Genomic DNA, 18,648 nt, shown 5'->3' with positions numbered 1-18,648 from the left:
GAGCACCAATTCTCTACAAAAGGAATCTCACACGCACCCCCATCCTTAACGTTTGAGGCTCCAGCAGCAATAGCAAATGACTATCACTATATATTATCAGTTGTTTAGATCATGAAGCACTTTTAGATCCTTTGGCAGTAAAAGGCAAGCTACTATTTTACAGTGTTCTGAACAATGTATTTTTAAAGGAATATTAAACTTAAACAAATAAGGAAAATATTGTATGTACCACAGCTTACATTTGAGACAACATTTCAGTTTAACTTCCGTGTGGCTGAGACTTCCATAATGGAGTATAGTTCTCCCACGGGTTCATTTCTAACTTCACCACTGAGCAGAAATATTTGCATCCCACTAAAACATGACTATGGGAATTTTACATCTGACTTTAGGATGCACATTCAGAGAAGAACATCTATTTATAGCAATAAAGTGTAAAGATGGCATACAAAGAAAAATGGTCTTTTACGTACTTGGGCATAGATATCCAGAAGACAGCTATGTGCAGTCCTAGAGCAAATGACCTTGATAAGTATCTTAGGTATTTCTGGCCAGAAAAAAACGCTTAAAATCCAGAGTTAGAATGAGAATGCTGCTGGAAATTAAATGTTGATCATACAAAATCCTAAACCTGCAGAATTTAGTGTTCTGAACAGTATTGCTCTTGGATGTTTGTCTATATAATTACCACCACACCACACTGTTCTCTTCATAGACCAGTGAGGCATTTAAGACTTGATAAAGCTTTGCCATTCCCTATACAAGATATTGTACTCAGCTGTTTTCTCTTCCTGAACTAAACACAAACTCATAAGTTACTTTGCTGCCATTCAATTTTAATGCCAACATAGAAATCAAAGGATATTCTATATTGGCCTAGATTCATTAGAGTGCAGTGGTAATTTCTACAATCTACAACTCCCTAGCTGTAAAAGAAACCAAACATTCCTGGAACTCTATACTAATATTTAATTTGAAAGCATTAGGTCAAGTTTAATCAAACACTTTCCACAGAAATCCATTTACTGCCCCATGTGCCCGACACTGAAATGCCTCAATTAGCTCATTGCTATTCCCATTTTTGGGTCAAGTTTTCTATGGATAATAGCTACGGCAATTGATAATTTTTATCTGTTAATGTACTTCCCCATCGTACCTTCATATTCAGAAATGAGTTTTTCCTAAGTACCCCCTGTAGGAAGGAGAATGAGGTGCTGTTCATTAGAGAGATGGCAAAATGAACTTTTTAAATAGTAAAATCTAGTCTGGTAAACTATTGTATAGCCAGGTGTCCCAAAGTATATTGCAAGAGAGTGAGTTTGTATACAGTTACTGCACTGCTGGTGTTCATACAGACAACCTCAAAAGGCTGAGTACTTAGAAAACAGCTCTTAGAGGAGAAAAATGCTGACAAGAATTCCAGAGTTACAGCTCTTCTCAAAGTGCCGTGGGATCTTTAGTTCCACCACAGATGTTCAGTATCGCTTTTGAAAGATTGTATCTTATTGCTGTGGCAATTTCCTATGTTTGCAAAAAGCAGTGGGAACGTTAAATATGACCAAGTCCCAGGAAAGGGCTTAAAATCCACCCTACTTTTAACCCCAAAGCAAGAAGGCTAACTAGACCTTAGTATTTACACAGTACTCTTGTCCTAGTTCAAAACTCACGCAACTAACACATACACGTGGAGATGGGCCTGAAAACTCATGCAGCTAACTCACTAGAGATGGGCCTGAATTGCAAACCTCTCTCAACTCCCCAGAACTTTAGGAAAATTCACATCTAAACTTCACAGTGCAGTCCCATCTCTAGTAAATACCTAGCTGAAATACTGTTTTAACCTCATGTTAATGCTCAAGAAGATGAGAATCTTTCCTTCAACTAATGCCCTAATCTGGTATTAAGAGATCCATGTGCTGCTAAAGGTTTCGCGCAGCAGATAGGAGTAAAATACAGGTCCTGACCATTCTGAAACGTAGCAATTCCCATACCAGATCAACCATCTATTTAGTCCAGTATCTTCTCTCAGACAGTGACCAGTTCCAGATGCTTCAGAGGAAGATGTAGTAGATTATGGAATAGACCAGCGTATAGGCAACTTTTTTTCCTACTCCTTTGTCGGTTGTAATTATTTCCTTTCGTTACTTTTAAATCTGTTGCCTTTCACACTGAGTGTTCCTTTTTCTTGTATTATGAGACAGGAGGATCAGTAGTGTCCCATTTACCTTCTTCTCTACCACCCAACAGCTGTGATTGTTCTATTTGTGCTTTTTTTTCCTCAATAGCCTGACCACGTTTGAATACAGCATTCCAGGTGAGAATACCTTTATTTATATAATGGCTTATTTTCAATGTTACTTTCTACCCTGTTCTTTATACATCCTAAAAGTGGAAACAGCTGCTCAATTCACAGTGAATTGAGTTGTCCAGGACTTCCAACTATTTTTTCTGAATGGTTACAAGTAACTAAGAACTCAGCTGTGTGTATGAGTAGTTACATATATCCCTTCCTATGTATGTTATCTTTGCATTTGTCAATACTTAAGTTTTTCTGCCACCATGCTGCACACTGGAGATGGAGCTACTAATTATGTCCCCAAAACACTTGCTTTACTCTAAGAAAAAAATTTACAGTGACAGTCATCAAATGCCTTGGTGCAAAAGCCAGTACATCTGATTTTTCCTTGTTTGAAGTTTATTATAAATATTGTGCAGTAACAAAGTGGAATTTTGCCAGTGATCGCAATTACATAACAGAAATGCTTCCATCTTTTTCTCCTGAAATATGAAATCCCCCAATCTTTGTACCATTTACAGATTGACAATTTTAGCAAGTTACAATTTTTTCCTTTAGCTATGCAATTACTGTTACTGAAGTTACTAATGCAACCAATGGGAAAAAATGTCACCCAGTGATTGGTCAAATATGGAATCCCACTTCTGTTTATTAATTAAAGGACTGATGGACTTTTGTGAGCACTTTCAATTAGTTTTATTGAGTAGCCAAATCTTTTAAATTAGCACAGATAAAATAAGCATTTGCATGTGTTACAAATGACTTTTTACAGGAATAAAACAGTGAAAATTACAAACTGTAAAAAGGAGGACAAGTAAATCCTGTCTCAGATTCAGAAGGGGCAAGATTTATAACTTCATGCTGAAGATCTGTGTCTGAGTTTCAGAAAACAAGGATTTAATATTACAATATTATACACTACTTTACAAAATTAAATTTATAAGGATTACATCCCTAATAGTGAACAAAAAGCTTAAAATCACATTTGATGGTCCCTTATATAACAGCCATTCTGCATCTTTGATTATAAATTGTTAAGAAATTAACTCTGAATAAAATAAATGTAAATCTTATTCTAGTTATTGCAAAATAGTCTATTTAGACTGAGACTCAAATATATTAAATTATAAAAGATAATGTATACAAATTAAAATGGATGGTACTGATGTTGACTGAATTAACATTAATGTGTCAAACAAATAGTTAAACCTCAGAAACTAGAAAAATAGAGTATATGTGCTGTGGTAGGGTTGTCACACTAAGACAGAACAACCAGGACCACCCTTGCCTGTTTAAGATCTTAAAATAAACAAGTTATTCTTGACATTTGTAATACAGTGAGAAGTGTGGCATAGGCAGTTTACACACCGGTATGCTCTGCAATGATGTAAGAGTAATACAAATTGAAGCAGCATGTTTTGTCCCCCCCTGCATGGAATTAAACTACACATTCAATATTGCAGATTATTTCTTAAATACAATATGGACATTCCAAAAGCATTCTACTTCAAATGGGTTCATTTGCTCGCTCGTTCATAAGTTTCACAGAGAAAAATATTAGGGATCCTAACTTGAAATGTTGTTAGTTACTGTATTGGCATGTAGACTGACATTCATAACTGTTATCCTGGTTTACATAAAGCAAGTGACTCTCTCTCTGAAACAGACATTATATTTAAAAATGTAAGTTTATGGAATATAATGACAAAGTATGTGGTAATAGTAAGAAAAAACAAAGGCTTTGGGTCTGTTGTGAGATGCATGGATGATTTCCAACATCCTAGTGGGTACATTTTATCATCACGTGCCTGGAGTGAGAATCATAGAATCATAGAATCTCAGGGTTGGGAGGGACCTCAGGAGGTCATCTAGTCCAACCCCCTGCTCAAAGCAGGACCAATTCCCAACTAAATCATCCCAGCCAGGGCTTTGTCAAGCCGGGCCTTAAAAACCTCCAAGGAAGGAGACTCCACCACCTCCCTAGGTAACGCGTTCCAGTGCTTCACCACCCTCCTAGTGAAATAGTGTTTCCTAATATCCAACCTAGACCTCCCCCACTGCAACTTGAGACCATTGCTCCTTGTTCTGTCATCTGCCACCATTGAGAACAGCCGAGTTCCATCCTCTTTGGAACCCCCCTTCAGGTAGTTGAAGGCTGCTATCAAATCCCCCCTCATTCTTCTCTTCTGGAGACTAAACAATCCCAGTTCCCTCAGCCTCTCCTCATAAGTCATGCGCTCCAGACCCCTAATCATTTTTGTTGCCCTCCGCTGGACTCTTTCCAATTTTTCCACATCCTTCTTGTAGTGTGGGGCCCAAAACTGGACACAGTACTCCAGATGAGGCCTCACCAATGTCGAATAAGAGGTACCACTTAATAAAACTGTGGTTGTCTGAATGACTGATTCTTATTTAAGAAATAAAAAATTTAGGATATAAATGTGAGTGAAGCCAGAAATAAAGTAATCGAGTAAATTTTAAAACATAATTTTCCCCTATGTACTTACTATATATTTTCACATTGACTGAAGATAATGCACAATCTTATAAAAAACTTTTGGGAAATACATTTCCACTAGTCATGTAGACACAGCAGGCAGGGTGTTTAAATAATCTTTGGGAGAAGTAAATCTGTTCCAAAATGCTCTTTTGAAAACATCACAAAAATCAGCACAAATGATAGTGGCTTTTTTGTGCTCAAATTACACAAGATGTTTCTATGAAGAAACAGCTGCTTCTCCCCTGCATTGAGGTAACTCCGGTCAGTCAATTACACTGTAACTGGAGCAGAAGCAGATGAATGGCTGCAGAAACTGAGATCCTACCAGATCCTGTTAAATCCTCTTTGCAAAACCTTCACAAGTTTACTAGCCTAGGCACAATATCTACTTGCCTACCTTTATAGTAAACATTTCACTCATCAATGAAAAGTACTTGACCCCAACAAGGAGATTTTTGCAAGTCTGCTATAAGTGTATGAGCATTAATATGAACTAAAAGCAAATTAAAGTAGAAAACAATTTTTCCACATCACAGTTCTTCCATGGGCATATAAGGGGCAGAAATTGACTAGCAACATAAAGAGAAACAGCCTGTCATCTACAGATTGCTCCCCAACCAATGTACTTTAATTCCCATGTACTTTACACATCTTACATTTAAGAATACCAGCTTTCTATAAATCCAATGTCCATGTTTCATTTGTAGCACTTGCAGGTCTGTCAGTTAAATTAAAACATGTATATTGTGTGCACACATGTCCTGGAATTAGGCTTGTTACATAGCTTCAATAAAAAAAAACATTTCTGAGAACTTTAAATATATTCACTGAACTATAAAACACTTCCTACCAATATGTTTTTTTCCATTTATTTCAAGAGCAAAATTATTACTTCTGCTTGGATTCAGTTTTAGATGTCAAACAAAATATTCAGTGCTGTCTCAAAAATATATTGATAAATTAAGGATGAAATGCTACCACAGCCTCATTTCACAAAATAATCATTTTATGGGCCTAACATTTAGTTAACCTATATTAGAGCAGAAATCTAATGTAATGCACAGAAAGGATCAGGTGGTTTTATGCTTTACCTTCTTTTCCCCCACTTTCCTGCCATTTAATGAACTATTAAGATAAGACCAACTCATTATTTTTAACTACAAACACAAGGCTCAGTGTCAGTCTTAGCCCATTTTTGCTGCCAGACCACTTGATTATAGTTTTCAGTTTACACAGTATGCTATGCCAACTTTGTCTTTCAGTTTAGGTACAAGAATATTGATGCATTTAAAAGCTTTTTAACAAATTACTTCAGTCTATCTCAATCCAGCTAGGCCAATTTAAGCTACCTTTAGACCTATCCAACATAACCATTTCTAGAACATTACATTCTAAAATTTTCATAATTTTTTTTCCAAACATTTGTTCATTTCACAATGAGTTGTTTCATTGCTACTTTAAGTGTACCAGGTAGCTCTCTTTTTTAAAAGAAATGTTCAATCTTTAATCAGTGGATATACTGTATCATAAAGACAATATAATTTCCCTGCAACTCAATCATATTGAGGTTTTAAATCTAGCAGCAACCCTCCCCTCTCCCCCCCCAAAAAAGCAAAACTAAAAGTTACAGAAATATACATTTTGAACAAAGAACTCCATTTTACAAAATGTATTTCACCCCTTCAATATTGCCTTTGCAAATGTACTTCATGCTGCAACTGCTTACAGTAAAAGCATAATTTGCAGCAAATTAAAGATCCCCAACCTCTTCAAATATATTTTGATTTTAAAAGTACAATATTATGTAGTTGCACATATGATTCTCAGGTGTGGTCCTTTATTTGCTTTACTTTGTTGAAATCACAGTGAGAACTTCTCATCAACTGCACCAGGCCACAAACTTAACAAAAGATATTACAAGCACAAGTGTTCTTTACTGCAGAAATTTTCGTTAAGCAAGCGAGCCATACAACCCAGTGGTTCATTTATTCACTTGCTGCTGTATATGCAAGAGGAACTCATAGTATGATAAGGCAGATTCTGTTCTGTCTTCTATCATGTTCTGTAGGAAACTTGATTTCAGTGGACTTTCATCCCTTAGAAATAGAAATAAAATGACTGAGTGAAATGAAACATTCACTAACCTCTACAGTACAGTATTTTTAAAGTTATAGGATGAACTAGCGTTTTGAAAGCTATTTAAAATAAAGTGCATCAACTGATGAAGTGTAAATGAAAAGCCAGTACTGTAGGCCTCACAATCATTCATACCACAATATTGCTGGATAATGTTCACATTTAATTCACTAAAATGTCTGATGTTAAACGCAGGCAAGCTGGTTACATTTATAACGTAAGAGCCCCTCAATACCATCTGGTAGAGGGCCCACTCGTCTGTAAACTCCCATCAGGTCTGACACTTTATACGTTATTATCATAGTATTTATCTGTAAAGAGTGTCGTGTGTAGTATCAAATGAGAGCTGGTGACGTGGTAGCCAATATTCTCACTGTGATGTTTGTACAGATGGTGTGTAAAGAGTCGTGTGCTGGAAATAAAATCCTAAAATGTTTTGGGGGCAGACTTGATAAACAAATTGTCCTAGACAAAGGCAGAGGAAGTTACTTGTCTGTAACTGGAGGTTCTTCGAGATGTGTGGTCCCTATCTGTATTGCACACGTGGGTAGGCAGGTGTGCCATGCACCTGAATCCTGAAATGTTTCTTAGCAGTATCCACTGACCAGCACCTGTATGGTGCATCCCCTCATGCTCCCAGCCGAGGGTATAATAGGTAGTGCCTCTCCAGTCTCCCTCTTACCGTCTTGGAATGTAGTCCGAAGCAGAGGGGAGAAAGAGCGGGTAGTGGAATACAGATAGGGACCACATATCTTGAAGAAGTTACAGGCAAGTAACCTCTCTTCTTCGAGTGATGGTCCCTATGTGTATTCCACACGTGGGTAACTCGCGAGTAGTGATCAGTACAGAGGTGGGTGTGAGGATGTCAATGGAAGCGTGGTCTGCATTACAGCCTAGCCCGCTATCGCTTGTGCAATAGTGTATTGCATTGTGAACGTGTGGACAGAGCGCCAGATGGCTGCACGACTTAGGTCTTGCCAGGACACATCCGCCAGTGAAGCCGATGTGGTGGCTTGCACTCATGTAGAGTGAGCTGTGACTCCATCAGGCGGGGGTACGCCAGATTGTTTGCAGCATTCACAGATGCTCCCTGAGACCCATTTGGAGATTGGTTTGGAGGAGAGTGCTTGACCCTTGAACTGTTCAGCGATGTGCGAAAAGAATTGAGTCCTGTGAAGGTAGAAAGCCAGTGCATAGCAGACATCAAGGGATTGTAGGACCCTGTTAGTGGGGGAGGTGTGCGGTTTGGGGTAGAAAACAGATAGGTGGATGCACTGGTTTAGGTGGAATTCCAACACTACCTTTGGGAGGAATTTAGGGTGGAGCCATAGGGACACCTTGTCGTTGTGGAATATAGTGTGAGAGGGAGGGTGATCTGTCATCATGGCTCCTAGTTCACTGACCTGCCTGGCTGAGGTTCTGGCTACCATGAATGTCACTTTCATCAAAAGGTGGGAGAGTAAACATGTTGCCAGTGGTTCAAAGGGTGGCTTTGGGAGGGCAGAGAAGATGAGATTAAGGTCCCATGGGGGTGTGGGCTTCAGAACTGGTGGAAAAGTGTTAAGTAAACCCTCAATGAAGTGGACAGTGGTGGGGTATGTAAACACTGAGGTGCAGTCCGGGGAGGGGAGGGGGGGAGGAGAGAGGAGAAAGACACTGATTGCTGCCAGGTGCAGCCCTACAGAGTTGATGACTAGGCCGGACATTTGAGGGCGAGAAGGTAGTCTAGGTCGACTGGTATAGATACCACACTCAGTGAGTGACCGTCACATTGAGCCCATACTGCGAAGCATCTACATTTTGCTCAGTAGCATGCCCTGGTGGATTCTCTCCGGCGCTCTGGGTAAAGATTTGCCACACTGAGGTGGAGCATGCCTGGTCTACCCTCGACCCTCATCCAAATACCAAGCTGTGAGGTGAAGAGGGCCGGGATTGGGATGCCGGATTCTCCCGATCTTATGAGACTAGATCCGGGAGAGTGTGAAGGCAGAGCGGCGTTCAGGTGGAGAATCTGAGGAGATCTGTGAACCAGAACTGACAGAGCTAGAATGGGGCTACGAGCATCACAGTGGCTCTGTCTCAACAAATCTTGCGTAGTACTTGCAGCAGGAGGAGAATGGGAGGAAAGGAGTAACAGAGGTGGTCTTCCGGGGAGGAGGAGAGCATCGCCCTGCAAATTCTTCCCTATTTCTACTATGGAGCAACAGAGGGGCAGCTTCTGGTTCTTCAGGGTGGCAAATAGGTCCCACTGAGGGGTGCCCTGGTTCTCGAAGAGGTACTGTAGTGTGGCGTCATGTAGCTCTCACTCGTGATTGAAGTAGAGAGTCCTGTTGAGCGCATCGGCCAGGGAATTCTGGGTGCCTAGGAGGTATGTGGCTTGAAGCATTACGTTGTTTTTGATGCACCAGTTACAAAGGCGGACGGGCTCGGGGCAGAGGGAGGAAGACCTGGCGCCGCCCCGCTTGTTTATGTACACCACTGCTGCAATGTTGTTTGAGAGCAGTTGAATGTGGAGGGGCTGACTGAGCAGGAGAAAGGCCTGACACACTGAACAGACTGCATGGAGCTCTAGCACGTTTATATAAATCCTGCCCTCCCGTGGCATCCACACTCCATGTGGTGCTCCAGGTGGGCTTCCCAACCCGTGAGGGAGGCGTCTGTTGTGATGGTGACCTGTGATATGGAAAGGGTGAAGGGGGTGCTGATCATCATCTTGGGAGGATTGGCCCACCACGTGAGTGAGGCTACCATGATCCGGGGAACTATGATTATGACCAGCATATGGTCTGTGCTGCTTCTGTAGATGGAAAGGAGCCACACTTGGAGGCAACACATGGCCAAGGAGGGGGAAGGGGGAGAAGAGAGAGAGAGAGAGAGAGGCGGACTGTGGTGTGAGGTCTATGATGCAGGTCCACAATGATGGACATAAGTATTGCGAAGTAGTCCACCATAAGGAAACCTCTCGCTGCAATGGAGTCAAGACGTGCTCTGAGAAAGTATCATCTGTGTAGGTATCAATACTGACTTTTCCTTGTTGACACAAATACCTAGAGATGCCAATAGTATGCAAAGGGTGAGGATCGCGGCAGCTACTTCCTGGCACGATAAGCACCACAAGGAGCCAGTTGTTAAGGTAGGGGTATACTGAGCAGCAGAGGCGGTGCATTTGGACTGCTACCACAGCGAAGACACTTGTGAACACTCTTGGAGCTGTCGCTATACCAAACGAGAGGACCTAGGGTGACCAGACAGCAAATGTGAAAAATCGGGAGGGGGGTGGGGGATAATAGGAGCCTATGTAAGAAAAAGACCCCAAAATCGTGATTGTCCCTATAAAATCAGGACATCTGGTCACCCTAAGAGGACCTGAAACTGGTAGTGTTGGTGTCCTACCCAAAAATGGAGAAACGTGCAGTGGCGCGGGTGAATATCTACATTGAAGTAAGTGTCCATGTTGAGAGCTGTGAACCAGGCTCCTTGGGGGAGGGAAGAAATAATCTAAGCCAGCGCTACCATGCAGAATTTGGATTTTCTGAAAAAGATATTTAGCACTTGAAGATCTAGAATGGGATGGCACACGGCACCCTTCTTCAGGACGAGGAAGTATGGTAAGTAGAAGCCTTTTCCCTTTCATTGAGGTGGGACAGGCTCTATGGCCCTCTCCAGATGCAGATTTTCTCTTCTTTTTGGAGAATGCATTGATGGGATGGATCCCCAGGAGAAGTCCAGGGGAAGGAGGAATCAAGGAGGTGGGAATGAGAGAAATTCTATGGACTATCCATGGTGGATGTTCTCCAGTACCCAAATGTCCATGGTGATCTTGTCCCAATTGTGGGGAAATAGGGCAAAATGGCCCCCATAGATGATATGAGGCACTGCAGTGGCATCGGGGAAGGTTAAGGGATCGACATGCAAGTCAAAACTGAGGTTTTGGCTGCTGCTGGGAAAGGGTCAAAGAATTGGTTGTGGCGGAGGCAGGGAAGCGTGGCTGTTGCAAGCGGTGCCACTTAAGTGGCACATCCTGCTGGCGTTGGTAGTAGGCCAGGTAAGGAGTATATGGTCACAGACAGAATGGTTGTCTCTGCTGCTTGTGTCTCAGGGCCGGGGTGTATATACCAAGGGACTGTAGTGTGGCCGTAGAGTCCTTCAGCACATGAAGGGATTCATCCATCTTCTCATGGAACAACTTGCTCAAAGGGGAGGTCCTCAACTGTATTTTGGACCTCCCTGGAAAAGCCAGACGATTGTAGCCACAAGTCCTGGTGCATAATGACCCCGGTCACTAGAGAGCAAGAGGACATGTCAGCCATGTCTACAGACAGCCTGAAGGCCCACCTTGGCCATCAGTCACCCCTGGTCTACCAGCACCTGGAATTGCTGCTGTTGGTCTGGTGGGAGCTTGTCCTTGAACTCTATTAGCTTGTTGTAGTTATTAAGTCATAGCGGCGCCTGGTAGTTTGCAATCCGTAACTGTAGTCCTGCTGAGGAATACACTTTCCTGCCTAGGTCCCTCCTCTTTTCCTCCCTATCTGGGGGAGCAGACTTTTATGGGTGCTAGCGTGGCCGCTCTATTGCTGAATGGACGAAAGCGGGGGGGAAAGGGGGGAAGAGTAGGGGGGGAGGATGACACTGCCCCTTTAGCAGGCATGAAATATCTCCTCGCTGCCCTCTTCGGTGTGGCAGCACAGGAGGCAGGAGTGTGCCATATTGCCCGTGCCTGTTGAAGAATGGCCTCATTAATGGGTTGAGAGGGCCCCTTTACAAGCCTTCTTAATTTGCTATCATTGGTACGGTTGATTAATGAGCCTTTTATTTTACCTCATTCTTAACTTGTCCAGGGAAAAGGGTCAGATGCAATGGAATTCAAACAAGAAAGGGAAAGGAAAGAAAAGCAGTTTTCGCTTTCCACTGGGAAGTGTGATTAAGCAGATTAAAAAGAAATTCTCGCAGTGATATGTCTATTAGAGTAACCATCCCAGTGCCAAGAACAAATTTTCTGTTAACAGTCCTAGCTTCCTTGCCTTTCACATTTACTTAGTAGAGATTTACTATCAAGGTAGTTGGGTCTTCAAGGGTTTTGTTAATTCATTTAGCTAGTAAAATATTTATTGCATCACTTATAAGTACTGTGCACATCGGGATTGGAGAATGTCCAGGAGCTGATGTGGGTCCTGGACCTCTTCCAATGGAATACCCAAGTCTGCTGCTACTCTCTGGAGCAAGTCCTGGTAATGGTCATCCGGCGTCGAGAGTGGGAGAGGAATAAGCACCTCGTCCAGCAATGATGAAGCAACAGTGGGGACCGGCAGAGCTGGCGGTAACGGTTAATGTCTGCCTCTTCCTCATAGACAGATAGTGTCATTGGGCGAATGGGGGATGGTCGATAAGATGCCTGTGATGGTGCCTTGCATCCACGGGTGCCCATTATGGTCAGTAAGAAGGGTCCCTGGGATGTGGTGGGCCCCACGGGTAGCAGTACAGGCCTCTGCTGATGGATCATATGCTGGGGGATAAGGCAGTCTGGGCCGCAAGTCTGGACTTCAGCAGGACATCGGAGAAAACATTGGAGTGGGGGTCCGGAGAGGAGTGGAGATTGTGGATATTGAAGGATCAGCTCCTCCATCGAAAAGAAAGGCTCAGATATCCAGGAGTCTGTGGTGTGCCTCTGGAAATGCCAGAGATCCCAGGCAGCATCTGCAGGGCTGGCCTATCTGGGAGGCACAGAGGCACTGGTAGGATGGGCAGTGCACGTGCCGGTGAGTGTTTTGGATGCGTGGGTACCAGGGCAGTAATCAGTACCGTTGGATCTTCTTTGCACCTGGCCGTACCCTCCACACGGAGAAGCTTGGGCGCTGGTCTGGATGGATCTGCGCACAACATCTCACCTGACTTGGCCGGCTTGAGGAGGAAATGCTGCACTTAGGAGGAGTCCACGACAGGGATATGCTCTTATGCCCGTGAGAGTGTTTTTTACTCTCATGTCGGGACTTATTCTTTGTCTTCAGCACCGATGGATCCAGGGCATGCGAGGTGCTCAGAGGGGCACTCACCACCAGTGACAATTGCTGTACCAGGGGTTCTGCTGGTCCCAGATCCGAGTACGCCCTCTGTCCCATGGCTTCCTCCATCAACTACTTACAGAGTCAAAGCTTTGAGTTTCCTGGGTTCGGGGAGGGAAGGACTTGCAGGACTTTACTTGCTGAGGCCTGTAGTTCACAGAGAATGTGTGGGGGCAGGAGACAGTTTTTAAATCCCAGAATCCAGGGTATAGTCCTGGGGGGAGATGAGGGGATGGGATGGGACACGTTCCCCAAAACGGGGGAAAAACTACACTAACTTATCTATCACTAAAATGACAATATACAACTATGTACAACTATATACACTGAACGAGGAGTGGTCACTGACTTAGCAAAACTAAGGGCACAAAGGAACAGTGGTTCTGACTCAGGCCATGCGGTGGTAAGAGGGAACTGGAGAGGCATTGACCTGCATTACCGATTATATACTTGACTGAGAGCATGAGGGGACACACCATGCATTTGCGGGTCAAGGGACACTGCTAAAAAATACTTCTGGACTCAGGCACATGAGCACCCAACGTGTGGAATACAGATAGGGACCATCACTCGAAGAAGAATATTGATTTGCCTGTCTATAATGTAAACTGAGCATGGGGATGCCACAGACAATGGGCAATTTATTTGTATCTGCAGTAAACACCAGTTATCAGGAGGATGTGGAAAAGCATGGTGTTAGCACACAGGAAGAGACCGCAGTCTGAACCCCAGGGTGTCATCCTGATTCTTGAGACAAAGACAATTAACATTGGGGAATATAAGGAAAAGCAAAAGGGCATCTTGTGATCCATCACTGAGGGAACAAAGAGGTCAGCGCTCTTTGCAACTATGAAGGGCGGATCCCCAACTATGTGGGTTGGTAATGCTGAAAAGCAATTGTAGGTGAGAACAAAGCTTTGAGCCTGCTATGGTTATAGGCAGACTTTTAGAAGCATGTTATTCTTTTGTTTATTTGTAACCATTTTCTATTTCTATTATCTGCTTAGTATCACTTATTCTTGTTTTATTATAAATTCATCTCAGTGCTATTATACTAAAGTAAGGTGTGCATCCTCAATTGAGCTAATAGCCTGGTGTGTATTCTGTCTCTTTGGAGACAGTGGACTTGGTATTTCTGTGGGCATATAGTGACAAAGCCTGGATGCTGCAGAGGAACACTCTTCCAGGGGATTCAGGAACTGAAGTACACCAAGAGTTACCCTGCAAGGCAAAGTTTGGAGTGGCAGAGTCCTGAGGAGTCTGTTTGGCTAGCTAGCAGACAGGGGTGGCAGGAAGCTGTCACACAGTATAGCACCAATAAATCTCTTGCTGAGACAGAAGGGTAACAAGGTGACTTACAGTTCTGGATGCCCTGAGAAAGCATCAAACCTCCACAAATTAAAATATGACAAAACAAGAAAAGTTAAAGACACATGCCAGGTTTTCAAGCATTTACAATTCACACTATGCGCAACTCTTACAAATCTTGTGTGAGGGCAATGCAGTATAAAATATGTCACTACAGTGGCTGACATGACTATGCAGGCATGTATGCAAGTATGACCATGCATACTTGTGTATTAGAGTTGTCAAAAAGAACTTACCTTATTATATACAGTATAGGGAAGAATGGCCTTTGCTCTCTCAGCCAAGAGATAAAAGCTATTATTCTGGTAGATTCAGCTGTTTCAAGTTCTGGAAGATGCGTCTATTAGACAAAAGTTATCATTAATACATAGTATAACACACACTGTCTTTAGGAGACAGAGTTAATTTAGTGTTAATGAAAAGGGCCAAGCATCGTAATCAGGCATAAAGCAGGCACAGTTACTATGAAGCTGTTCCACATACCACTGCAATTTCAGTCTCAGATCATCCTTGAACAAACTATCAATTGTGCCAAACTGAATAATGGCTTTTGGCTGTCACAACTGGGACTACATTAACAGATTCATTTTCACTTGTGACCTAAACTAGGATTTGAATTTTCCAGCAACTGAGGGCTGGTGAGCTAACGCACTCTCCTTCCTGGTCCCAATATTCTCAATCTGCTCAGACTTTTACTGGATCTAACTGATGGTTATCAACTTCTATTTATTGTGGTTTCATGGTGAGAGAGCTGGATTAAGATTATTTTAAGTGGGGAATTTAAGGAAGAGTGGCATATGATGGGGGAAGTGAGCTTTTCCTGAAACTGGAATTAATTATAATCAGCTACAATTCTAAAAGGCTCTTTAGCTTATACAGGTGATATATTATATTTTAAAAAGTTATTTGTCTTATTTAAGACCAAAGCAAGCACTTACCATATTCTGTGGTATTGATACATAACTTGGAACTCCAAGGACTTGGCTGATAAAATTCTGTCCACAATTCTTTCCAATCCACATAAACATTACCTACAAGACAGTCCGATAATGACAGAATTAATCTATGCAATACATACACCCTTATACTCATCTGTATATCTAAAGTGCTCAGTAGTCTTCAGAAAAACCCACAAGCTCATATAAAATTTTAAACTTACAGAGCCAGCATCCATAAGATAAGCACCATCCCTACTCAACTTCTCCACGGACAGCTGGAGAATGGGTGGCTGAGGTATTGTTCTATCATTGATGTTGAGGGCTCCCTAAAGAGAAAAATTGCTACAATGTAAGTGTGCCTCTAGATATATAGATAAAAAAGGCAGACGGGAATGAAAAATATTCAAGTGGAATACATTTTTATTAGTAAAAACAATTAAGGACAAATTATACCCCTTGCACCCAAGTGCAGCATCATCATCATCATCTGTTGAGGTCTGACTTTTATATTCTTAAAATTCAGATACAACATACTTTATTATAAAAAAATCAGTCTATTTTGTCTTATTGAAATTGATTCTCTTCTGAAAACTTCATACAATTATGTTAGGCTTCAAAGTCTGGATGTACAGAATTAGTCTGCCTGTACTGAGTAACTCCTACACATACTTGTTCACGGAACTAATGACAGCACTTATTTTAAAAAGGAAGTTGTACAACAGTATGAAACACATCATTCCTGCTGCAGCATATCCCCTTTTAAGGGGATGTGCTTTGTAGTGTAATAGACGATTTTCAAATCAGAATGCTAGCTACATTTTTCAAAATGGTTGTCTAAAGAATCCAATCCACATTGTGTCTAGAGTGGGGTGTTAGCCACATGTTCCCTCCAGAGCCCATCTATACCACCCCCAACAGACAACCTGGAAAATAATGGAGCTACATCTTATATGTATGTATGGTTTACAGTATTTGTAAACTTTTACACATTTCAACTTAGTCTGAAATGCAATCCAACACTGGAACTACCCCTCATCTCACGCTTTATAATTCATGAACGTATTGCTTCCAAGTTATTGCTGCAAAACTTGATTTAGAATAAGTCTGGATTACATGGAGTGGCAATTTAGTGCGGCAGTCTTTATGATAATTTCTTAATAGTCACACACACATGCATGATTCATGTCATGTGACTTAATTAAAGTGCCAAGGAATTGTCCTATCAGTTTGCCTTTAATGGATAGGTTGCTTTGATGTATCTTTAAAACTTTTAACCTTGTGACTGCCTGTGAGCTCTCAGACTACATACCTTGAAGAATACAGTTCTTATTTAAAGGGTTTTCTATGCAATACATATTCATGACTACAAATAAAGGTGTTTGGAACCAAGCAACCACAGAACAAGTGTAGTAAGTAAAAAAAACTCATACCTCATCTGTGAGATTGTCAACTCTGTACAGATTGGGATGGGTCATAAGCATGAGGAAAATTAGGGGCTGGTTTTTCACTTGACACATAGTAAAAATACGCTCATCTAAACGGATATTTGTCCCAGTCTGGAATGCTTTCTGTGAATAAAACCAGTATTTGAAATATTTTAATTTATTAATTCAAAGTCAGCAAGTGAAAAGCACTAGACTACGTTAAGAAATATTTTGAGTCCCACATAAAATTTAGCCTTAAGTATTTTGATCTGAAAATATAATAAAAAAGTCTTCATTAGTAGTGACCTCCCCTACTTAATTTATCTGCATTTCTTAATTGATTATCTGTACTCAAAGCAAGTTTCGTATATTATTTATATGCAAACAACTTTGTGACTAATCACTCAAGCAGTGTATCTTTGGACTCTGGAACCACTGACATAACATACTGTAATATATGTTGGTCCTATGTCTGTAGAACACTTTCTGAAGAGTGGAGTTGGAATGATGACATATTAAGATGGATTTTTAATAAAATTATGCTTACTACTTTGTCTCAAGAAGCTACATAATGATACTTTAAAATCGCAATCCAAAGACATGTTATGCTTAATCCTTCGGCTCTAATGCACATCTCTGTCAGAGGTGTTCTGACTTAATGGTAAATGCACTCCATTGGTAAATGCACAGCTGAACTGCTGCTGAAGCAGGATCCCATCCCAAACAAGTATTGAAAACCATTCAAGTGTTTGACTTTGTCTATATTAAAGAGATCAGATCTCCCCCAGCATAAACACAGCCATAGTATAGACTTGACAAGGGTTTTTAGTACCATTTGAGAAAGTGTGAATGAGATGATTCCACCAGGTCTTGATCATGCTGCATTCTGAAAGAGTAAACCATCTATCCTAACACAAACCATTTTCTATACTAGTTCAGGGGGACCCACGGCTGAAAGCCATTTTCAGAAATTGTTCCCTTTTATAGTGTAGACAAGACTCAGGAATGCTGCAAACCCCTTTGTTAGAAAAGGGAAAGATCAGTTATTTGAAAGCTAGCACTTACCTCTTGCTCTACATCCCATATTAAGCTGGTGTATAGATTTGCCTTGTCAGCAGCACACAGAGCGAAGCTCCTCAAAGCCACACTGAACAGCAATTGCTGCATGTTCCCCAGGCTAGCAGTCAGGAGTATCAGGCAATCACGGCAAGTCTCCCCATATTACTCCCTGCTCCCACTTTCCTTTGCTTCCTCTCTTGGCTGCCCACTTCTGCCTCAATACCAATGCACTCTCAGGCACCCAAACTTCTTGCCCTCTAGCTCCACCTCCCTGGTGCTATTCTTCACCATACTCCGCATCCTACACTGCTGCAGCTCTATACATGGAACAGAGGCCCCTTCTTTCTGTCATGACACACTCCACGCCACAACTATACCACCTCCCCACATTGTTCATAAAAATGGAAGCTGTATGATAAATGCATCTGACATAAGCTCTAGATGCAGTACACAAACACAGCCTATACATATGTAACTTGTCACATTTAGATATTATGATAACTTTTAAAAAACCCTTTGTTGGTGGCTGACAGACACCCAAGCCAGCTTCTACTACAGTTGGCCCCAATGAAAGCCTAGGTGAACAAGCAAGTCTTGCTTTGCAGTGGTACCGGGGGGGGGGGGGTGGAAGGAGGAGGAGGAGGAGGAGAAGAAATCACCAAATCCAGGGCCTGGAGAAGTGAGACAAGAAGTTGGTTCCAGAGCGGTCCCATTTATACCAGAAGAGGTTATCTTAAATGCCGAACAACCTCAATTCCTGTGACAGTATATGGAGAGAAGGCTGGTTTTAATTAAACTGGATCTAAACCAATGAAGAAATCACCCCCCTTCAAATGTTGGCAAAACCCTACATATATAATATCATCTC

The 18,648-nt window shown here is 41.8% G+C and overlaps 1 protein-coding gene across 1 annotated transcript in view; it reads right to left on the bottom strand.

Annotated features, from left to right (window-relative positions):
* Positions 1-6,777: 6,777 nt before the first annotated feature.
* The window catches only part of SEC24A (SEC24 homolog A, COPII coat complex component), a 47,269-nt gene continuing 35,398 nt past the window's right edge, over positions 6,778-18,648 (bottom strand). Inside the window, exons 19-23 of the mRNA XM_065409134.1 lie at positions 16,728-16,865; positions 15,519-15,623; positions 15,298-15,390; positions 14,596-14,699; positions 6,778-6,892 (exon numbers count right to left, since the gene is read on the bottom strand). Of these exons, the coding sequence (XP_065265206.1) occupies positions 6,778-6,892; positions 14,596-14,699; positions 15,298-15,390; positions 15,519-15,623; positions 16,728-16,865 (555 nt within the window). The remainder of the gene's footprint in view (positions 6,893-14,595; positions 14,700-15,297; positions 15,391-15,518; positions 15,624-16,727; positions 16,866-18,648) is intronic.

Source organism: Emys orbicularis, chromosome 8, assembly GCF_028017835.1.
Source record: "Emys orbicularis isolate rEmyOrb1 chromosome 8, rEmyOrb1.hap1, whole genome shotgun sequence".
NCBI classification, from domain to species: Eukaryota; Metazoa; Chordata; order Testudines; family Emydidae; genus Emys; species Emys orbicularis.
Note: the sequence above shows the minus strand (reverse complement) of the source record. Positions and strands in the feature narration are given on the sequence as shown.